The following is a 21,243-nucleotide window of genomic DNA, read 5'->3' as shown; positions in this document are numbered from 1 at the left end:
TGCCCCATCACAGAAACGTCCAAACTTTGGATGTCGTTAACTGCCCCATCACAGAAATGTCCAAATTGTGGACGTCCTCAATTGGCCTTGCTGGCAGGTTTGCTGTAGGGGGGAATGGGGGCCTGACAGCATGCAAATGCATGCTGGACAGGGCTCACCATTCCTTCCCAATGATCTGCAAACCCTAACACCACCTTGGAGCTGGCATAGGGTTTGTCATGGCCAGCGACCCAATCTTTGGTGCGCTAGATGCTTATCATTGGGGATGAATGCGTTAAGCACTAATTAGCATGCATTTGCATGCTACTTGCGCTAAGAGCCCTCAAGCACATTGTTTCACGCACTCGAGGGCTCTGACCATGGGGCGGTAGCAAACATCGATATTAGTATGGCGCTAACAGCCTCTAGCACCGGCGTTTACTTTTGATCATCTGCCTGTTAGTCTGTATTCTAGATGTTGCATGTTTCAATTTCAGAGTACGCAACTTCAAGAGGAGCTGTGGACCTGGGAAGAACATGGGTGGGTCAGGGGTATATCAGGCAGTTATATGAGTGGGTTATAGAATACTAACATTTATACTTCTAACTGCCTAAAGTTAGGTATGAGCATTTACACCAACCATTGATCTAGCTTAAGTACTTGCTAGTTTATGGCTCATTTGCTAATTAAGATGTGTGCACATCATGAATCCATGCTTAACTTTTGGCACCAAAATCTCAGCACCATATCCAGGGGACAGTGCATATTTTTCATAAAGAATGTGTGTTACATGCTGTAACCCTCAAATTCTATATATGGTATCCAAAGATGCGCACACAAATCTGTGCGCAGTTCTGGTTTGTGCATGCACCTTAATTGGTTAACAAGCCAATCAGCACCAATAATTGACCAGTAACGAGCAATTAAAAGCATTTACACACACATCCTTCTATATGCATTCTAAAGAGTTCTGCGCGAAGTTCGTAAGTCGCACAACTGATAAAAGGGCTGTGATTAGGGGGGGTGTCTATAATTTATGCATGCTATTACAGAATCAGACCTTAAGTGCATACTCTTTCCTAATAGCATGTACATTGTCACACATGCACGATGGATTGCATATGTGTAATGGTTTGCGTGTATGTGCACTACTGGAAGAGTGTACACTCTTGGGGGTAATTCTCTATAGATTGCCTAAAGTTAGATGCCAGGATGATACGCACTAAGCACAAATTCTATAAAGGCAATTGTGTGTGTAATTACCATTATAGAATACTAGTGTAAGTCTGCATTTAGATGTCTAAGTTTAGGAGTGATTAATTGATGGTAATAATTGGGATCTGCACACACATCTGTCTGTGTGTATATATAACCCCATGTGCCTAAATACCCTAGTGTGCACATCAAAAGGGGGGTGTGTGACCAGGGGAGGGGCAGCAGCATTCTGAAAAGTAGCACATTGGTTATAGAATAGCCCCCATTTCCATACACAAATGCCAGGAATTGAGTACCGGCATTTGTGGCACCAGGTTTCAGCTGAAATAAATACCGGTGCACAGCTCTCAGCATGGAAGCTGGCTCTAAGTGCTATTCTATAAATGACACTCAACCCGGCTCGCTGTTTATAGAATAGTGCTCTGCACTGATTTTCTTCTGCAACCAATTTTTCTGTGCTATTTAAACAATGCCCCCTATATGCATATAGTCTTGCACTCTTATCAGTGAACGACATTCATTTCAAATGACAACATAATGTTTACCTGATCCAACATAACTTTGAAATGCAAGCACAAAAAAGTTTCAACATACATCTTCCTGACACACAAATATGTTTTATTAGCTGTAAGTTTTGAACCTACAGTATGCTGTTTGAATAAAGAATTTGACAGGAAGTCCTGTTAATGTGAAACAGCATGAATCGTGTTTACTTTACTCAAGAAGTGACAACCTACAAGTTCCATATGTCTGCTGAGTAAAAGAAAAATACTTGTTGACCAGGAAGATCTCCAGAACAACATTTCATTTATTTGTGATTTTGCTTACCAAAGTAAGACAGTTTGTTCCTTAATACCTTTTGCTATTTAGTAATAAACCCAATGGCATAGCTAGAGACACAGTACTAAAAGTTAAGAGACATCTACTGTATCTACTTTTTCTCAGATAAATAGCCAGCAACTGCTCACTTGGCATTGTGTTTGATGTAAGGGTACTATTCACAGTGTTTCTTTCTTCATCTACGGAATAAAATCTTGTATGTACATTGGAACCAGTTAATAATGCCCTTGATAAATTTTTAGAGTTTTTTTGTAAAGCAGGAAAGACATTGCAGGAGTATGTGCAAAAACAGTACAGTCACAAAGGCTTTATATTCTCTATACTTGGTGTCTCTACAAGTCGGTACTGGAGCTTGCAACTAAAATGGCCCATATCAAGAGGGAAGCACTCATTTAGAGAAAATATGACATTTCTCCGTACCCCCTCCCCGTTCCCATCTTTGTTCATCTTACTATCAAAAGTCCCAGCAATTCGTATCTCTTAAAACTATAAATAAACACTGCATAGTTCAATGTTTCCGAAAAAAAATTATTGCAGTACAATTACTTCGGTTTGAAGTTCAATAGGGAGCAAAGAGAACAGGAGTGTGGGTGGTCCGTATAGGCCCAGGCGCTGGTCGTAAGAGTGCTGGAGGAAGTGCTGGGGTCTGGAATAGGGTGGCTGCTGGAGCCGTTCGAAGACTGAAGGGTGAATTCACTGCTACTGCAGCAGCAGCTGCCGCAGCTGCTAAGTGGTTTGGTAGGATTCTTGGAAGCAATGGCTTTGAGCGTTCCTTTGAGAATGCTAATTTTATCTGTGAGGAAAGCAAAGACATATTTATATGTACATTTGTTTCCATTACACAATGCATAGTAAAAGAAAACTACTACTGAAAGCCAAAAACAGCTAAAGGAGTAGTCACTCATGGGTGCTAAGGGAATGACACTCAATATTTATCTTGTAACATGCATTAAATGGCAAAAACATGTGTTATTATAATGTAAACACTTCAACTCAAAATGGACAGACCCGCTTCACAATCTATATTATCTGGGAGGAAAAGACCTCAAAAAACACTAACTCTTCCCTTGTGACTGCCAGGTAAAGAAATAACTCTTTAGCAACAATTCAATCATCAGTCAAAAACCTCTAGTATAACAAAACAACCTTTTTGAATTCTAAACAATGTTGTTTTTTTTTTTTTTTTTACAAACATTTTTTGTTATTAGGTGCAGGTAATGACAATTCATAATACAGCACTCAAAACAGTGCCATAATATCCACAAGGTATATTTCAAAGGAATTATAGACAGAATGGAGTGACATTTATCTTATGATGGAGGATCCTAACAGATACAAACTGCTTTGAAGTTGACGGGGATAATTTGCATCCTTTACTCCATTTTCCCATTAAACACTCCTGGCTTTCTTTAACAATTATTTAAACTGCTCTATTGGGATTCCCTTTAGTTCCTGTTTCAGTAGTATCCTTGGATACTCAACACCGAATGTTAGAAATTCCCGAGAAGTAAAAATTGAGAAATTTGCTAAATCTGATGTTGGTTACCTTGGGTTTATATAACAGATTAGATTTTTGTCCAGCTTTTTGATAGTTTAAAACTTATAGAATTAAAATTCACATTTGGAAGATAATCTGATGTATGGTGAGGTATTTTAGAAAGGACCCAAAAGTCTGTTGGACATGTCCAAGTAGAGACATGACAACTAAAGTATTTTAGAAAAGGGCCTGCTAGTGTAGATCCCCTTCTAAAATGTATGCTTACATGGATGTCCCAACGATTGGATGTACAGCAGGAGTACCTATTTTACCTATTTTGGTAACCATCCTGCAATATAGCCGTGTCAGGCTTGATAGTGCCACATCTATGTGGGGATTTCACACCAAAGACATGGCAGTGCTAAACACTGCACACCCACAGCAACACATCCTGATCCCTGTTGCCCCTCTAATCATAATTTCCAGGTGCCCTCCACCCCCTAATCATAATTTCCAGGCAATTCCACCTCCTCAATTGCCACCACCAGGTACCCCCCAGCCCTCCAAGTACTCTCAGTTCTCTGAGCACAGCTTTACAACTTCCAGGTAGCTCCAACTTCCTGACTGCATCCTCCCAACTCCCAAGACCCTATAACCACTTATGAGACTTACCTGGGGGTCCTTCAATGGTAGCCTAATGGACCAGAACAAGGGCAGTCTCCTCCACTCCCACCCTATGTGACTGCCTGCAGTAGTCTCATTGCACTACTTCCAGGGGTCATCCTGCCAAATCAGGACAGATTCCAATAATAGTAGTGTCATGATGCTACCATTAGAAGCCACCATTTTGACACCTAGAGCCACATAGGACAAAATAAGACCACCTCAGCCCCGGCCCACTAGACCACAATGGAGGACCCCAGGGTGAGTCCTGGAGGCAGCTACAGGGTCCTGGCAAGTGTCAGGAAGATGCAATCTTGAGTGTGTGTGTGTTTGAGTGTGTGTGTGGGGCCTTAAACATATGTTCAAGGGAATGGTGGAGCTTGTAAGTAGTGCTGGGGAGGGGGGTACCATGAAGTTTTGCTCAGGGAGTGTTGAGATACCTGACAGTAACAACTGGAGAGTATCTGGAAGATGTGATTGGGATGCCAAGTTGTGATTGGGGAGTGGGGAGGTATGTAGCAGTACCATTTTTTTGGTGGGGGGGGGGGGGGGAATCTGGCAGTAGCAGTTGGGGGTGCCTAACAGTTATGCTCAGAGGGCTGGGAAGGTGGTGGTGATTCCTGGCAGTAGCGATCAGGGGTGGTATATGTGTAACCTGGGGTGGGGTTGGCAATGTGGCTGCATTTACCAACATCCCAGTGAATGCAGCTGTGCTATTGCCTGTTCTCTGAAAGGCAGTTCATGGTAACAACCCCATGCACTAGCTATCACAGTCACCTACAGTGGTTTTTGTTAGCTTTGACGTCTGTACGTTTGGGAAGCTCGCCAGGTGCCCTTGGCCTAGATTGGCCGCTGTCGTAGACAGGATGCTGGGCTCGATGGACCCTTGGTCTTTTCCCAGTGTGGCATTATTTATGTACTTATGACATCCCTTGGAGCAGATTTAACTCCGAACATTGATGTGCAGAGTCATAGATTTTCCATGATTATGTCCTGTCCTGGTCCTGCGCTAGTCATGCCCTAGTCCCACCCAAACCATACTCCCTTGCCATAGCCCAGCTTTGTAAACTTGAAATTTGGACATTCATGAACTATAAATGTCTAACTGTCAGTTTCTGAGCATCTAAAACATGAAGAACACTTCTAAAATAAGTAACTTGCCAGCTTATTTTTGAAAGAGATCACCAGGCATCTTCTGACACAAATCGGGAGATCGCCGGCCATCTCCTGAAGCTGGCCAAATTGGTATAATGGAAAGTTGATTTTGTCCGGCTCCAACTGCTTTCCATCGCAGAGCCGGCCAAAGTTAAAGGGGACGTTTCGGAAGGGTATGGGAGGCGGGATGGAGGCGGGACGGGGGCATTGTAAGAAATGGCCGGCTTCAGGTGATAATGGAAAAAAGAATGCCGGCTCTGAGGAGCATTTTACCGGCTTGAATTGGTCCATTTATTTTTAGGACCAAGTCTCAAAAAAGTGCCCCAACTGACCAGATGACCACCGGAGGGAATCGGGGATCACCTCCCCTTACTCCCCCAGTGGTCACCAACCCCCTCCCACCAACCCCAAAAAAACGTTTTTGCTAGCCTTTATCACAGCCTCAAATGTCATACTCAGCTCCCTGACAGCACTATGCAGGTCCCTGGAGCAGTTTTTAGTGGGTGCAGTGCACTTCAGGCAGGTGGACCCAATCCCATCCCCCCCTACCTGTTACACTTGTGGTGGTAAATGGGAGCCCTCCAAAACCCACCCGAAACCCACTATACCCACATGTAGGTGCCCCCCTTCATCCATAAGGGCTATGATAATGGTGTAGAGTTGTGGGGAGTGGGTTTTGGAGGGATTTGGGGGGGGGGGACTCAGCACCCAAGGTAAGGGAGCTATGCACCTGGGAGCTATTTTAAATTTTTTTTTTAATTTTTAGAAGTGCCCCCTAGGTTGCCGGGTTGGTGTCCTGGCATGTGAGGGGGGCCAGTGCACTAGAAATGCTGGCTCCTCCCATGACCAAATGACTTGGATATGGCCGGGTTTGAGATCGCCAGCATTAGTTTCCATTATGGGCCATCTCAAACCCAGCCATCTTTGACATTTGGCTGGCCCCAACCTTATTATCGAAATGAAAGATGACTGGCCATCTTTTTCGATAATACGGTTCGGGACCGCCTTTTGCGGCGCCGGCCATCTAGATGGCCAGTGCCGTTCAATTATGCCCCTCTTGGTCATTTTAGCATAGTTATGCTGTTACCACAATGTAAGATATCTATATCAAACTATGTTTTTTGTATTCTATCTTCATGAATCACTTCATAAAGGCAGGTACTAATTCTTAATAAATGTACAATAATCCTTGGTTTTGAGCAACTCAGTTTATATTTTTACACAGCATATAATGCATATAGTTCAATTAAAATTGACTCAGATTTGCTAGAGAGGTAAGATGAATTTTCTTAATGTAAATGGCCCTACTACTTACACAATTAGTGATGTTGGACAAGATGAGGAAAAACTGACAATTTAAACTATGAGAAAGATTTGATTTGGGCATAGAATCACTTGGAGCCACAAGGAGTCAAAATCAGCTATGGCCATACAAATTCAAAAATTCTGAGCTTACTTACTGACACTCTATACTTCAGAGACGATCAAAGTTAATTGAAGCCAATGTATCCATTTCTAGAGAGAACACCAATGGAAATATATTGCTGAATGGTCTTCTTTCTCTCAGTTTACCCTGTCATCCTTAGGTACTATCTGCCTGCATTATATGAATTTATCTGGTTATCATGGAATAAAGGAAAAAGTGATTAGCTTACCCCAAGTTGAGTTGCCCCTCTTTGAGCTTTATTGTAAGGACTATATTTAGGCTTTGGAGGTTTTCCAGCAGCTCTGTCTTTGTGCCTTCTACTACTTATGTGCTGTAAAATTGAATTATAAAAAAATGTATTATTTTGTGCAGGACTTAACTAAACTAGGACTTCAGAATATCTTGTGCATATACAAATTAAACATGCTTGAAGCTGGACCAGAGATTATGAGATCTATTTACAAAGCTGTATTTTATTAATAACATGTATTAAAGCCACATTAATTGGCATTAATGGGATTTTGTCAATAAATATATACTGTAAGTGCATAAGCATCATCATACTTGTACAAACCAACGGTCAGTCAAATCCATCATCCTGTTTCCAGCAGTTCCTGTTCCTGCCAGTCACAAGTACCTGACAGGAACCCAAAAAGTAAAATAGATTTCATGCTGGTTATCCCAGGCATAAGCAGTGGATTTTCCCAAGTCCACCTTAATAATGGTTTATGCACTTTTTTTTTTTTTTTAAGGAACTTGTCCAAATCTTTTTTAAACCTTGCTAAGCTACATGCTTTTACCACATTCTCTGACAATCAATTTCAGAGGTTAATAATATGATGAATGAATAAATATTTTTTCTGATTTCTTGTAAATGTACTACTTAAAAAGAATTTTACTAAAGATTAGCACATGTTATCTGCAGCATGGCCCAGAGGGATAACATGTGGCAGATAACATGTGCTAATCTTTAGTAAAAGACCTCATTAGCAACTTCATTGAATGCCCCATACCCTTTGTACTTATGGAAAGAGTAAATAAGTGATTTATGTCTACCTATTACACTCCACTCAGGATTTTATAGACCTCTATCATATCTCCCCTCAGCCCTACAAGCTGACAAAGCCTAGCCTCTTTAGCCTTTCCTAGTAGGGAAGTCATCCCATCTCCTTCATTATTTGGTCACTTTTCTCAGTATCTTTTCTAATTCCACTATATTATTTTTAGAGATGCAGTGACCAGAATTACACACACTCACCAAAGTAGGTTGCACAGGGCAGATGTGTGTGCATATTAATGAGTTAACGAGGTGTCAGCAATCAATATTGGCATCAATTTGGATTTGCACATGCATCTGGCCTATTGGCTGTTCTATAACATCTGGGTCTAAATTTCACAGTGTGCGACTCAAAAGGGTGCATGGCCATTGTAGGGACATGGGTGGGTCAAGGGCATTCTCAAAAATTAGGCATGAATTTATAGAACACTTGAATTTGCGCACCCAACTGCTATCGGTTGAGCACAAGTATTTACACCAGGTTTCAGCAGGCGTAAATCCTCGCACTCCAAGTTGAGCACAGGAATCTGCTCTAAATGCTATTGCATAGAGGCCACTTAGTGCCAACTGAATTTTATAGAATTGGTGCTTAGACTAAATTTTATATATCACGCCTAAAAAATTGGTGAAACAATGAAATTTGCCTAAGCATATTCTATAAAGTACGCCTTAATTTAGGTGTACTTTATAGAATAAGCCTACAGTTCTGTGTGGTATATAGCAGACACTGAGTGCTGCTCCAAATGACTAAATGTAGTCACGGGCAGTTACGCCAAGTAAACCTTAGTGTAAATCCCAATGCCTACATTATATTCGGAGTGGGTGTATTCTATCACAATGCACACCAGTGGTGTAGCTACGTGGGGCCATGGGGGCCTGGGCCCCCGTAGATTTGGCCCTGGACCCCACTGCCGACAACCCTCTCGACCCCCCTCCCGCCGCCAACCCGCCGTCGCCTACCTTTGCTGGTGGGGGACCCCAACCCCCGCCAGCCGAGTTCCTCTTCTTCCGGCGCAAGGCTTCGTTCTGTACAACGTGCAGGACGTCAGACTCAGAAACAGAATGAAGCCGTGCGCCTGAAGAAGAGGACCTTGGCTGGCGGGGGTTGGTGTCCCCCGCAAGCAAAGGTAGCTGACGGCGACGGCGGGGGAGGGTTGGCAGCATGAGGGGGGTCGAGAGGGTCGTCAGCGGGGGGGTCAAAGTTGTTGGTGGTGGTGGTGGCGGCGGCAGTGGCCGGCAATGGTGGGGGGGTTGGCGGCACCAGGGGAGGCTAAAATGTGCCCCCTCACCTTGGGCTCTGGACCTCCCTCCCGCCGAAGTCTGGCTACACCCCTGACGCACATAGATTTTAGAAATGCCCATGGTCCACCCATGTCTACACAACTTAGAATTTACGCACACCACATTACAGAATATGTTTACGCAGTTCTGTGCGTAAAACACATACAAGGTTAAGCTAAAAGTCATACAGAGCCATGTTAAAAATGAAGCTGCACTACAGACACAAACCACATACCATCTCATGTTAAAAACTGAAGCTGTACTGCTGACACAAGCCAAGCCATCAACCGACATAAACTGGGGCACCAGAACATATATTGCATACCTAGATGGTGAACCATAAAGGCTGGGAAACACTGAGAAAAGAAACAGAGAATCATTGTTGAATTATTCTAAAAGAAATGTTCAAAACAGAGTGGTTAAAAAGAAGCCCAAATACCGCAGTATTTTATGTAATTTAAGTTCTGCTTTGTGTCAGCAGTACAGCTTCAGTTTTTAACATGACATGGTATGTGGTTTGTGTCTGTAGCTCAGCTTCAATTTTAACATGGCTCTGTATATGACTTTTAGCTTAACCTTCTATATGCTTTAATAGCAAAATGCTGCTAACTTTTAGTCTGACTTGCACATTAATCTCTTCTTATATTGTTTTATGATTTGGTCAAAGTTTTAAATTATTTGTTATCTATAGTTTTGACTTTTACCTTAACCTTGTATGTGCTTTAAATGCTGCTAGCTTTTAGCCTGATTTGCACTTTAGTCTTATCTTATATTGTTTCATGGTTTTAGTTTATTTGTTATTTATGTTTACTATGAATTGATTATGATTTTATTATCTTTTTAAGTGATTATTTATGTTGATCTCTTTTATGTGGTATTTGTTTATATTTTGTTCTATAGTATTTTTAGGCCCCTGACACAGCCCAGAAGGGTGAAACTTAGCTGGGCACAGTTTTTACCTCTCCGCTGCTATTATTCAATAAAATTGCTACTTTGGACTGTATTTTGGACTATTTATTTTAGTACATTTCTACTCCACATTTACCCACACGAGCAGGCGCAATGTGGCTTACAATAAATCAGGATACAAAACAGGACAATGATGGCCCAGAAACAGAAAGTGACAGGAGGGGTAGGAACAGGGGGATAACACAGGGTAGATGACAGGGGTGAAGCGACGGCAAGTGGGAGAGGCTAAGCATTGGAGTTGCCAGTGGAGTAAGCCTTGACGAATAAGAACGTCTTTTAGAACAGTTGGTGGTCAGCGAGCTCCTTAAGTTGTTTCGGTAGGACATTCCAATATTTCGGACTGATGTAAGGGAAGGATGATGCAAAAAGAGTCTTGTATTTAACATTCCTGCAGGTTGGAAAATGGAGAATGAGGTAGGACCTTGCAGACAATACGACATTTCTTGATGGTAGATCAATGAGATTAAGCATATATTCTTGTGTGTGAGCGAACAGATTTTGAAGGCAATATGGTCTGCTACGGGGAGCCAGTGTAGTTGAGACCTGTTAGTCTGTTTTCTGGTTTGCTCACTTTTCCCTGCTGTGTTGAGAGTGATGCTAGAGTAAGAAGGCAACAATTAAGGGAAGAGAAATGAATATAGGGGGAGAAAATTTTATTTACAGTCTCTTTCACAAAATCCCATGGCATGTTTCTTGCAAGTTCTAAGTTTGGGGTTTATAAGTTTGGTCTATTGACTGTGCATTCATTAGGGGGAAAAATCCCAATATTTTGTTTGGACTTTATTGGAGAATATGTATTAGATATATGGTAAATTATGGGAAAAAGTTTAGGGAAAGATGAAATTATTTTTAAACAAGAGTTAAAGCAAATGTGAAAAAAGTAGAAGGCAGCATAGGGGTATAAGGGAACATTAGTGATGGTGGGGAAGTGGAGGCATTAGGGTATCCTGTACGCTTAGAGAGCTCCAGGTGTAGGTATTTCGGCTCTGCAAGGGTTAAGTGAATGTACTTAGTTGGGTGTACCCAATTTAAGGAATTAGTGGTGCTAGAAGATTTCAATGTTCATTTTAATTTGGAGTTGAAAGGAGAAGAGCAATATGGTAGAAGGGGGCATCAGATAGGACAAGCGACTTTATAGATAAGGCTCTTGTGTCCTCAGCAGTAGAGAAGGTGAGGAGTTGTATGTGAGTTACTGAACTGTTTTGGTCAGACCGTTTTTTGATGAAATTTAATATTCCTAGACAGCAAAAGAAAGAAATGATGAGGGTAGAAGAGACAATTTCTCAGAATTTGTCCTTGACCACTCCTATGCCCAGTTAAGTTTAACATCTGAGGAATTTAGGGGTAAGTTGCAAGATAAACAAATAGCACAATGGAATTCAGCATTTAAGATGGTCTTGAATAAAGTCCCCCACCCAAAAATATATACAAGTCCATCATATAGATAGATAGATAGATAGATAGATAGATAGATAGATAGATAGATAGATAGATAAAGGATTTATTGATTTTATATACTGCACTTATACCTTAGTGATAAAGCGGTTTACAAAGATAATACTTATTAATAAAAACACAATAAACACACACTGGTCAATATTCAAAGCAATTTAAGAAGGCAGGAGAGGGTCCTCCCTGCTTAAATTGCTTGTCTAGGGCTAATCATGAATATTCAGAGGCATTTAACCATTTAACACCAATGAATAGTTGCATTTAGCAACTGAACCGAAACCAACTAAATTGTGACCATTCCTGGGACAGAGTGGGCAATTATGTGGTTGAGCTGATATTCAGCCCTTATCTACATAAGATAGCTGCTTAAATTGGGCCATATAAATAGCAGCCCTATCTTTAAGCAGTTCAGCTTATGCGGTTAAGGGCTGAATATTGCACTTAACCGCATAAATTTTAGTGGCCAAACTATAAATGGATATTCAATTCCAGAGCCCGGACGTGGCCTGGCATTGAATATCTATGAATACAGCTGGCAGTGGACATAAAACCATTGACTGCCTCTGGCTGAATATCGGCTGGACAGTTCCTTAAAGAAAATATGGTGTAAAATCAAATGTTAATTTTAAAGGGAACAGAAAGAAATATTACTTTTTAGAGACTGGGAGCCACAAAAATAGGAAGTTATATTCATTTCAGAAAAAAACAAATAACAGCTGCCTTAAAAGCCAGTATTTGGGCAACAAAGAAATGTGTTCCTGCCTGAAAAAAAACAAAGAAACAAAAAAGACATATCTAAAATGTACAGGTGGTAGCACTACCATATAGCCTTTGTTAATGTCTTCCATCTTGCCATATACATACTGAAAATTAGAGGACAATCAAAATCAGTTTTTTTTTACTATGGTTGAAACCAAAGCTGAAACCCAAACCAGCCTGGCTCCACCCCGTGAACAGCACTCACTCACTCCCCCATTCCCCCATGAGCAAAAAAAGCCACCCTCCCCACATGACCAGACAAAGTCCCCCTCCTGGACCCACCCATTAACTTCTCCCTCCAGCCTACTTTAAACCTTGGTGGTCTAGTGACCTAACTGGAGGAGTAATCCCCAGTTGCTTCTTCCCTTGCCATCTCCACCATCAAAATGGCTATTAAAACCTTCTGTATGAGAGTGGCAGTTTTGGTCAGAGATCAGAGACTCGGTGGAAATTTTGGTGAGGAGGAAGTTTCAGTTTCAGTCAAAAATGCAGTGTCATTTTTGGCCGAAATCAAAACATGACTGAATTGGAATTTTGGGCCAGTTCTGGCACTGAAGCCGAAACCGCAGCTGAAACCAAAATTCTATTGGCCTCTACTGAAAACATTCATTCACTTACATGTATATGCACCTTTATTTGCCTCGGAAAATTTCAGACTTGAATATATTTATTTCTGTAGAAAGATAATTGAGGCAATTCTATAAACTGGTGCCTCAGTCAAGGCATCCTGATGGCGTGCACTTAATGCCAGACCTATATAACAATATCTTGGTGCCAAGATTCCATTGTAGAATACTGGCGTAAGTCAGCATTGACACTCGTGTGTCTAGACATGCTGGCTAGCATATATTGGCACATCAGCCCTGTTCCAGGAGGCTCTGTCCAAATAGTGCTAAGCTGACCTAGAAGTATTTTCAATGGCACAATCTGGATAGTGTCACTAAAAGTTTACATATAGAGGATATATCTAGTGTTGGTCTGTAATTCTGTAACAGTGTGCCTAAAGATGGGGCCTGTTTGGACCCTATTCTCCATAAAGACATTGTGCCTACTTTTCTTTATAAAATACTAGCGTTTCAGGACAAATAGGTGCCTATGTTTCAGGCATCAACACACCAGCCATAGAGCTGGTATAAAAGCTCATGCCTAGATTGTCAAGGAAAGCATAAATTATATAATATTTACTTGCATACCTGTGTGCTCTGCCAAGACTCCACTCATCTCTATATCCACCTTCATACTAAATACCATTGCATTTAAGCACCAGTTTATAGATTATCATCTAGCTGCTATATTGGTATGTGTATATGTGCATGCACACACACATATACAGTATGCTGGTATTCTGATCATTTATGGGCATTCTTGCCTAAAATTTGGCATGCTGTTATAGAATTGCCTTCACATGTATAAGTCCTTTTGAATATCTGTCCCTTAAATTTTAAGTATGTGGTGTTTCTGTAAGGATTTGATATAGACAGATCTACTAGAAGTAAATTGAATTTTACTCGTTTCAAAAGTATAATAACTAGAGGACACTCAAGGAAGTTACATGGAAATAGTTTTAAAACAAATAGGAGGAAATATTTTTTCACTCAACGAATAGTTAAGCTCTTTGCCCAAGTAGTAACAGCAGTTAGCGTATCTGGGTTTAAAAAAGGTTTGGACAAATTCCTGGAGGAAAAGTCCATAGTTTGCTATTGAGACAGACATGGGGAAGCAACTGCTTGCCCTAGGATTTGTAGCATGGAATGCTGCCACAATTTGGGTTTCTGACAGGTATTTGTGACCTGGCTTGTCCATTGTTGGAAACAGGATACTGGGCTAGATGGACCATTGGTCTGACCCAGTATGGCTACTCTTAAGACTGGTGCTCTAACCACTAGGCTACTCCTCCACTCCAATGGCCTGGTACTGACTATCAGGGCTCATTGCTGACTGCGGGAGTTTATCCGTTCTAACTCCTGCAATCTGAAAATCAACCTCTATGCGTTTTTGCCTTTTAGCTCAAATGGCTTCCTTCACCTCAGTTTTTAACCATTCTGGCTGTCGTTTGGCCTCCTTCCTCCTTTTATAATACATAGAATATATTTGGTCTGGGCGTCCAGGATAGTATTTTTGAATAACATCCACCCCTGGTGTAAATTTTTGACCTTTGCAGCTGCTCTTCTAAATTCTTTTTTGTTGTTTAAACCATTCTCCTCATTTTACCATAACCTTCTTTTTAAAACTTAAATGTTAATGTATTGAATTTCCTGTGTGTACTTTTTCCAGAGATCATATCAAAACTGATCATGTTTTAATCACTCCCCCAATATTCAAAAGCATTTAACCAGCCAGGATCGGCACCTGGCCGGTTAAATGTCCTATAACCAACTATCTGGCGATATTCAGTGGGGGATAGCCAACTATGTCCTGCTGAATATAACCGGTTAGCTGCTAGAAGATAACTGGTTATATCAGCCAACACAACCAGTTATCTGCCGATTTTCAGCTCCACTTTAGCAGCTATATTTGGTTGCGTGAATATGTGGGATATCTATGGCTGGATAGAAGATAACCTCTGCTTGTCTGGACTGACTAAGAATCCTGGCGGTTTGTGTGTTGGGTCTGTGAGAGCTTTCTATGGGACCACTGAGAGTGTGGCCCCCAGTAACCTAGAAATCACTAGGGATAATTTGAGAGTGGGAGACTCGTCCAGAGGTGGTTGGGACCCAATCAGTGGGAGGAGAGTGCTAGTGTAGAGTACAAGCAGCAGGTGCAGGTGGACCTGAGCTGAAATAGGGATAGACCCTCTAAGTGGCCGAGGGATAGCCCCACGCGAATGGCTAGATGTTTTGTGACAACCTCAATGTCATACTTTGTATTATTTGAATATTTTTACTGCTATGTCTATTGCATATGTTTGACTTATTCTTGCTGTATACTACCTTGAGTGAATTCTTTCAAAAAGGTGGTAAATAAATCCTAATAAATAAATAACAGACTGAAGGATTCAAGGCAGGCCATAGGAGAGGGAAAATGGAAGTGATGGTTTTCTGTTGTTTATCTAATAACCACCTGTTTCATTTATATTGTGGCCATTTTATTTTGTATTATTTGTCATTTGTTAAAACTTAAAATCAGAAGCTCTAGTTATAAAATGACCTACTTCCACACTCCAATCAAATTAGAAGAGTTAGCATTTACTCATATCCTTCCATTTATTTGTATATGTGTGTTTATATCAAACTATGACACACCAGATATACAATATCTGTACTTCTAATGGAAAGTGGTTTGTTTCACTGGCAGAAATGTTGTTTACTGTACATATTATAACAAATTGTGATTTAGCCTTTAAGTTTATCAGCTTTACTGAAACACTGATAAAACTCCTTCATGAAACCATTAAGTCACTATTATCATAATCTGCAAAAGTTCCAACTAGGACTTTTTAATAGCTTAACTGCACAGAAGAGAGTTCAAAGGAAATACAACATTACAGCTTAATTACAATCTATTAATCCATCAAATAAAATAATATAGTCTTTTGAACAGGTTTATTTTTCCAAGAATTTTACTGATCACTTCCAAATAACATGAAAATTCAATTAATTTTCATCTTAAATTGAGCCATTTCTACTATCCTAAATTACTGCTGTTTAAAATATAAATTTTTTAAACTCAATGTTCCATAATTCAATACATAATGGTAGTCACATTGAAACTGTATGTATGCATAAAAATATGTGTACACTTTTCCTCCTTTCATTAACAACAGCAGTAGAGAATTTATAGAGTATATGTATGCTGATTGCGTGTGTGTTAACAAATACTCTAATAGCTCGTAAGATATATAGATTGAGAAGTTCCACTTTTATTTACACAGGCTTTGGTGAATTTTCAGAATGAACATATGCGTGCACTTTTGCTTAAGAATTTACATCTATATCTGTTCTTTAGCATGAGCAAATTGTCTGGATTAATTTATACTGATTCAGCTTAAAAGGAGAACCACTGAGATATAGACTCATGGCTGTGAAGCTCACAGGAACCAAAAGGCTGCCTCATTAGCTCAACATTTGCAGTTGCAGGGCATTGTTCCTTCAATCCCACCACTCTGCCCCTCTACAGCTGACACCACAGCAGTTCTGAAACAGAAGAAACAGGACATGCTTGTTCTCGTGATTCAAAGACACCATAGTGCCAGGCCAACACCAACATAAGCTGTAGAGAGACAGAGCTGTGGGAGCAAAGGATCAGGCTCCAACTGTTGTGTCCTGGATTAATCTGGCCTGGGAGGATGTATTGGTCTAGAGGGGAGATATTACTGGAGCTAGAGGATGATTTGGGGGAGGGGGGTAGTGCTGGAGGGGTAGGAGGTTGCTGGGGATGGAAGGGTGTTAATATTGTGGCTGGAGCTAGAACTAGAGCTAGAATGAGGGCTGATATTGGGGTGACACTATTGCTATGGGGTCAGAAGTACCATTTTGAACCTTGGAACCAACACAACAGGATTGTCTGGAGATAACTCCTGCAACCTACTAGAAACGAGGAGACCCCTGGTAAGAGCCAGAAAGTCCAAGACTGGGGGTCATGGATATTGACAAGGGGTGGGAGAGTCCAGGATGATGGCTGGGGGGGGGGGGTGTGCATTTAGAGATTTCTGGAAGTGAGGGGTAGAGGGTGGAGGCAGGACCAGTCTAGGGAGTGATGGAATGTGATGTTGGCTTCTGCACCTGCTCCATGATATAGATCACAGGTCTAAGCTGTGAACTGGCACTTACACCTGTCTTGTGGCTTTTGCAAAAATTATATGAACATTTTTTCATATAGGTATGGCTTCCCATTGTAAAATTTGAAGTGTATGTCTATTTTGGATGCATGTCCAACTCATGACTCCACCTTGCCCCCCTTTAAATCTTTGTGTCCTAGGAGGTATACATATTAGGGATGTGTAACCATTTGAAATGGCATTTCCCATGTCATATGATGTCATTTGTTTTCCAAAATAACAGGAAAAACCTGAAATTCTTGTGTTTTGCCTGTGTAGTAAATAGAAAGAGTTCACCCTAATAATGATATTGCTTCTAAAACAAACATATGAATAAAAGAAAATGAAAAAAAAAAACAACAAATCAAGCTGTACATCCCTAATACATGTGCATTTTATTTATTTATTTATTTATTTATTACATTTGTACCCCGCACTTTCCCACAGATAGCAGGTTCAATGCGGCTTACATAGTAAATAGAATTACAAAGTCTTGAAAGAGAGTATTACAAGTTGTAGTAAACATAGTGATAGTGGGGTTTTGAGGATATGTGAATTGAACATGAAGAGGTAAACAAAGATAGGATGAGCAAAAGGAAAAGAGATTGGGAGGGGTAAGGAGTAGGAAGGATGGAGAGGAAAAGATTAAGGGATGAGCATAAGGCGATTGGGAGACATGGTCTAAGGTATAATAGTTGTCAGGACAGGAATCATGTGGGTGGGCTTAAAAAGTTAAGTTGGGTCATTAGGGTAAGCTTTCTTGAAGACATGGGTCTTCAACATTTTTCTGAATGGTAGATGGTTGTTGATTGTTTGGAGGGACTTTGGCAGAGTGTTCCAAAGCTGGCTGCCCAAAAAGGAGAAACTGGATGCATAGGAGGTCTTGTATTTAATACCTTTGCAATTGGGAAGGTGTAAATTGAGGTAAGTACGAAAAGACGATGATCTGTTTCTGGTTGGGAGGTCGATGAGGTTATTCATGTAGTTAGGGGATTCTTTCTAACGTTACTGTTTGCACAGAGATGTGCTCTAGATCATTTACATGCTTCTTAAATGCCCTCGCTTATGTTTTTAGAAGACCAATCCCCACCCTTCAAACAGAAATAAATATGATAGGGGGTGTAATTTTATATTTATTCATGTAAAGCATGTTTTACATTCTGAAATGAATCTTACAAAACTGTGCAGTGTGTACACATGTCAAAACTAGGCACATAGGAAGATAGCGCCCTTTTTTACACAATATGCATATAAGCATTCTTAGAGGTATAGCTTGGGTGGAGCACAGGGCAGATTTGTGATGTAGCCACATACTTTAAAAAATAGAGGGTAATTCTACAACTGGGCACCTCCAATTAGGCACCCAGAAGATGTGAGATGGGGACCATTCTGTAATGAAACTTGAGCGCTCAGGTTCTGTTATAGAATACTAACAAAACCAGCTATCAGCATACCTAATATTTAGGCACTTGCACATACGCCAGCCTAAGGGCTCCTTTTACAAAGCAGGAGTACAGATTAGCAGTGTGCTGAATGTGGAAAAAAAAATCAATTCTCACGGGTATGTTTGCATTCAGCAGACGCTAATCAGTTGTGCCACTTTATATAAGGAGCCTTAAGTGTGGCAGGGATATTTGTACCTTACAGTACATTATTCCCTGGATTCTATATTTGAAACCAAAAAATGTGCATTGAAATTTGCAAGTAGATCGACGATACATGCGCACATTAATTAGATAATAGGCCATTAACTTGCAATAAATTGATGCTAACACTCAATTATTGCAATTAATTGGCAGTAATTGGAATTTGCACCCAGATCTTCCTATAAGCTGTTCTTTAACAGTGCAATCAAACCCACTAGCACACAACTCAAAAGGGGGTGTGGCCGGGGTAGGGCAGGAGCATTTCAAAAAAATTGCATGTGTTGTTATAGACTAGTGCCACTCCCACACCCAAATGGCAAGACTTGGGTGCCGGAATTTATACCAGGTTTCAGCTGGAGTAAATACCAGTGCACATCTTTGGGTGCAGGAATCAGCTCTAAGCATTATTCTATCAGTGGCATTCAACTCTGGATGATGTTTATAGAATAGGGCTCCATGCCAATTTTTTTCCACTGTGATTTTTCAGTGCCATTTACAGAATTTATCCTTATACACCTAAGTAGGAGACACACCTATGTCCTGCTCATGCTCCAGCCCTGTGTACTCTCCCCTTGCAAATACGTGCTATGTAAAGTAAGTGAGTATTTGCAGAGTAAAACATAGGTGCCCTGCTAGCATTTATGCCCATAAGTTTGGTCAGTTATTTGGGTTTGTATTATTCTTACAAGATCAGCTGATCTGCAAGGCTTCGTTCTGTGAGTCTGATGTCCTGCATGTATAACGTGCAGGACGTCAGAAACAGAAGGAAGCCTTTTGCGAGAAGAAGAGGACCTCGGCTGGCAGGGGTTGGGGTCCCCCACCAGCAAAGGTAGGCGACGGCGGGTTGGTGGCGGGAGGGGGGGTCGAGAGGTCGGTGGCGGGGGCAAAGTCAGCAATGGGGGGGTCGGCGGCACTGGGGGGGGGGGGGCTAAAATGTGCCCCATCACCTCGGGCTCTGGACCCTCCTCCCGCCGAAGTCTGGCTATGCCCCTGATTGTAAACATCTCAATAAAGGTACAATCAATTGCTGTGGAGTCACTGATTGCAATGCCTGAGTAAGCATATAATATTGCAACACCTTTTAAAAGTAGACAGGAACGGCATCTTGTAAAGTTTTAAAAACCAACAACAACAATTTCAAATGAACTCTATAAGCAACTGACAGTTAATGAAGTGCCTTCATTGTACCCCGTAACAGATTCAAAATGGTTGGGTCGGTGGGGTATGCTCTTCTGAACAGGTCTGTCTTTAGTGCTTTCCAGAAATTTAGGTGGTCGAGCGTAGTTTTTACTGCTTTTGGTAGTGGGTTCCATAGTTGTGCGCTTAAGTAGGAAAAGCTGGATGCATAGGTGAATTTGTATTTAAGTCCTTTACTGCTTGGGTAGTGGAGGTTTAAGTATGATCGTGTAGATTTTGTGGTGTTTCTGGTTGGTAGGTCGATGAGGTCTGTCATGTATCCTGGTGCCTCGCCATAAATGATTTTATGAACAGTTGTGCAGATTTTGAAAGTGGTCCATTCTTTGATTGGTAGCCAATGCAGTTTTTCTCAGTGTTTTAGCGCTGTCAAAACGCGTTTTTCCAAATATAAGCCTGGCTGCTGTGTTTTGGGCGGTCTGAAGTTTCTTTATGATTTGATCCTTGCATCCCGCATAGATTCCATTGCAGTAGTCTGCATGGCTTAGTACCATTGACTGTATCAGATTACAAAATATTTCCCTTGGGAAGAATGGTTTCAGGCGTTTGAGTTTCCATATTGAGAAAAACATTTTCTTTATGGTGGATTTCGCTTGGGTCTCTAGTGGTAGGCAACGATTGATTGCTACTCTGAGAATTTTCAGGCTGTCTAAGATAGGGAGGGTATGTCCTGGGGTGTTAAATGTTTGTGGGTTTGTATGTATTGTATTGGGAAGAGATGATGAGACAGTGTGTTTTTTCTGTATTGAGTTTTAGTTGGAATGCATTTGCCCATGAGTTCATGATGTTTAGGCTGAGCTTGATTTCCTTGGCTTGGCTAATGGAGTCATCATGAAAAGGATTGGTGATAATGATGATCCTTGCGGTACTCCACAGGCTGGTTTCCACAGTGACAATATGTTTGTTTTTGGTTTCACTTGATATGTTCTTTTGGTTAGGAAACCCTTGATCCAATTGATAGTGCCACCACTGATTCCGAAGTATTCTAGGAGTCTTAGCAGTATGTTATGGTTAACCATGTCGAACGCACTTGACATGTCGAATTGAAGGAGGAGAATACTCTTGCCTAATGCTATTTCCTGCTTCAATTTGGTTAAGAGAGTAACCTGCTTATTTTTGAAGGAGAAGGGAGGCCATCTTCTGACACAAATCGGTAGATGTCCGGCCTTCTGCTAAGGCCGGCCAAATCGGTATAATCGAAAGCTGATTGTGGCTGACTTCAATTGCTTTCCGTCACTGGGATGGCCAAAGTTCAATGGGGCTTGTCAGCAGTATACCGAAGGTGGGCGGGGGTGTGGTTAAGAGATGGCCATCCTCGGCTGATAATGGAAAAAAGAAGGCCGGCCCTGACAAGCATTTTGCCGGCTTTACTT

The 21,243-nt window shown here is 41.2% G+C and overlaps 1 protein-coding gene across 4 annotated transcripts in view; it reads right to left on the bottom strand.

Annotated features, from left to right (window-relative positions):
- ZNF385D (zinc finger protein 385D) overlaps nt 1-21,243 on the bottom strand; it is a 766,537-nt gene that overhangs the window by 8,200 nt on the left and 737,094 nt on the right. For 3 of the 4 annotated variants that reach the window (XM_030206764.1, XM_030206774.1, XM_030206780.1), the window contains 2 exons: nt 6,986-7,087; nt 1,686-2,828 (listed from right to left, as the gene is read on the bottom strand). In XM_030206764.1, coding sequence (XP_030062624.1) covers nt 2,595-2,828; nt 6,986-7,087 — 336 coding nt within the window. In that variant the 3' untranslated portion in view covers nt 1,686-2,594. Of the gene's footprint in view, nt 1-1,685; nt 2,829-6,985; nt 7,088-21,243 lie in introns of those variants that run through there. The other variant, XM_030206770.1, reaches the window with a different exon arrangement.

The sequence above is a fragment of the Microcaecilia unicolor genome, chromosome 1 (genome assembly GCF_901765095.1).
Source record: "Microcaecilia unicolor chromosome 1, aMicUni1.1, whole genome shotgun sequence".
NCBI classification, from domain to species: Eukaryota; Metazoa; Chordata; class Amphibia; order Gymnophiona; family Siphonopidae; genus Microcaecilia; species Microcaecilia unicolor.
This window is presented reverse-complemented; position numbering and strand designations above follow the sequence as displayed.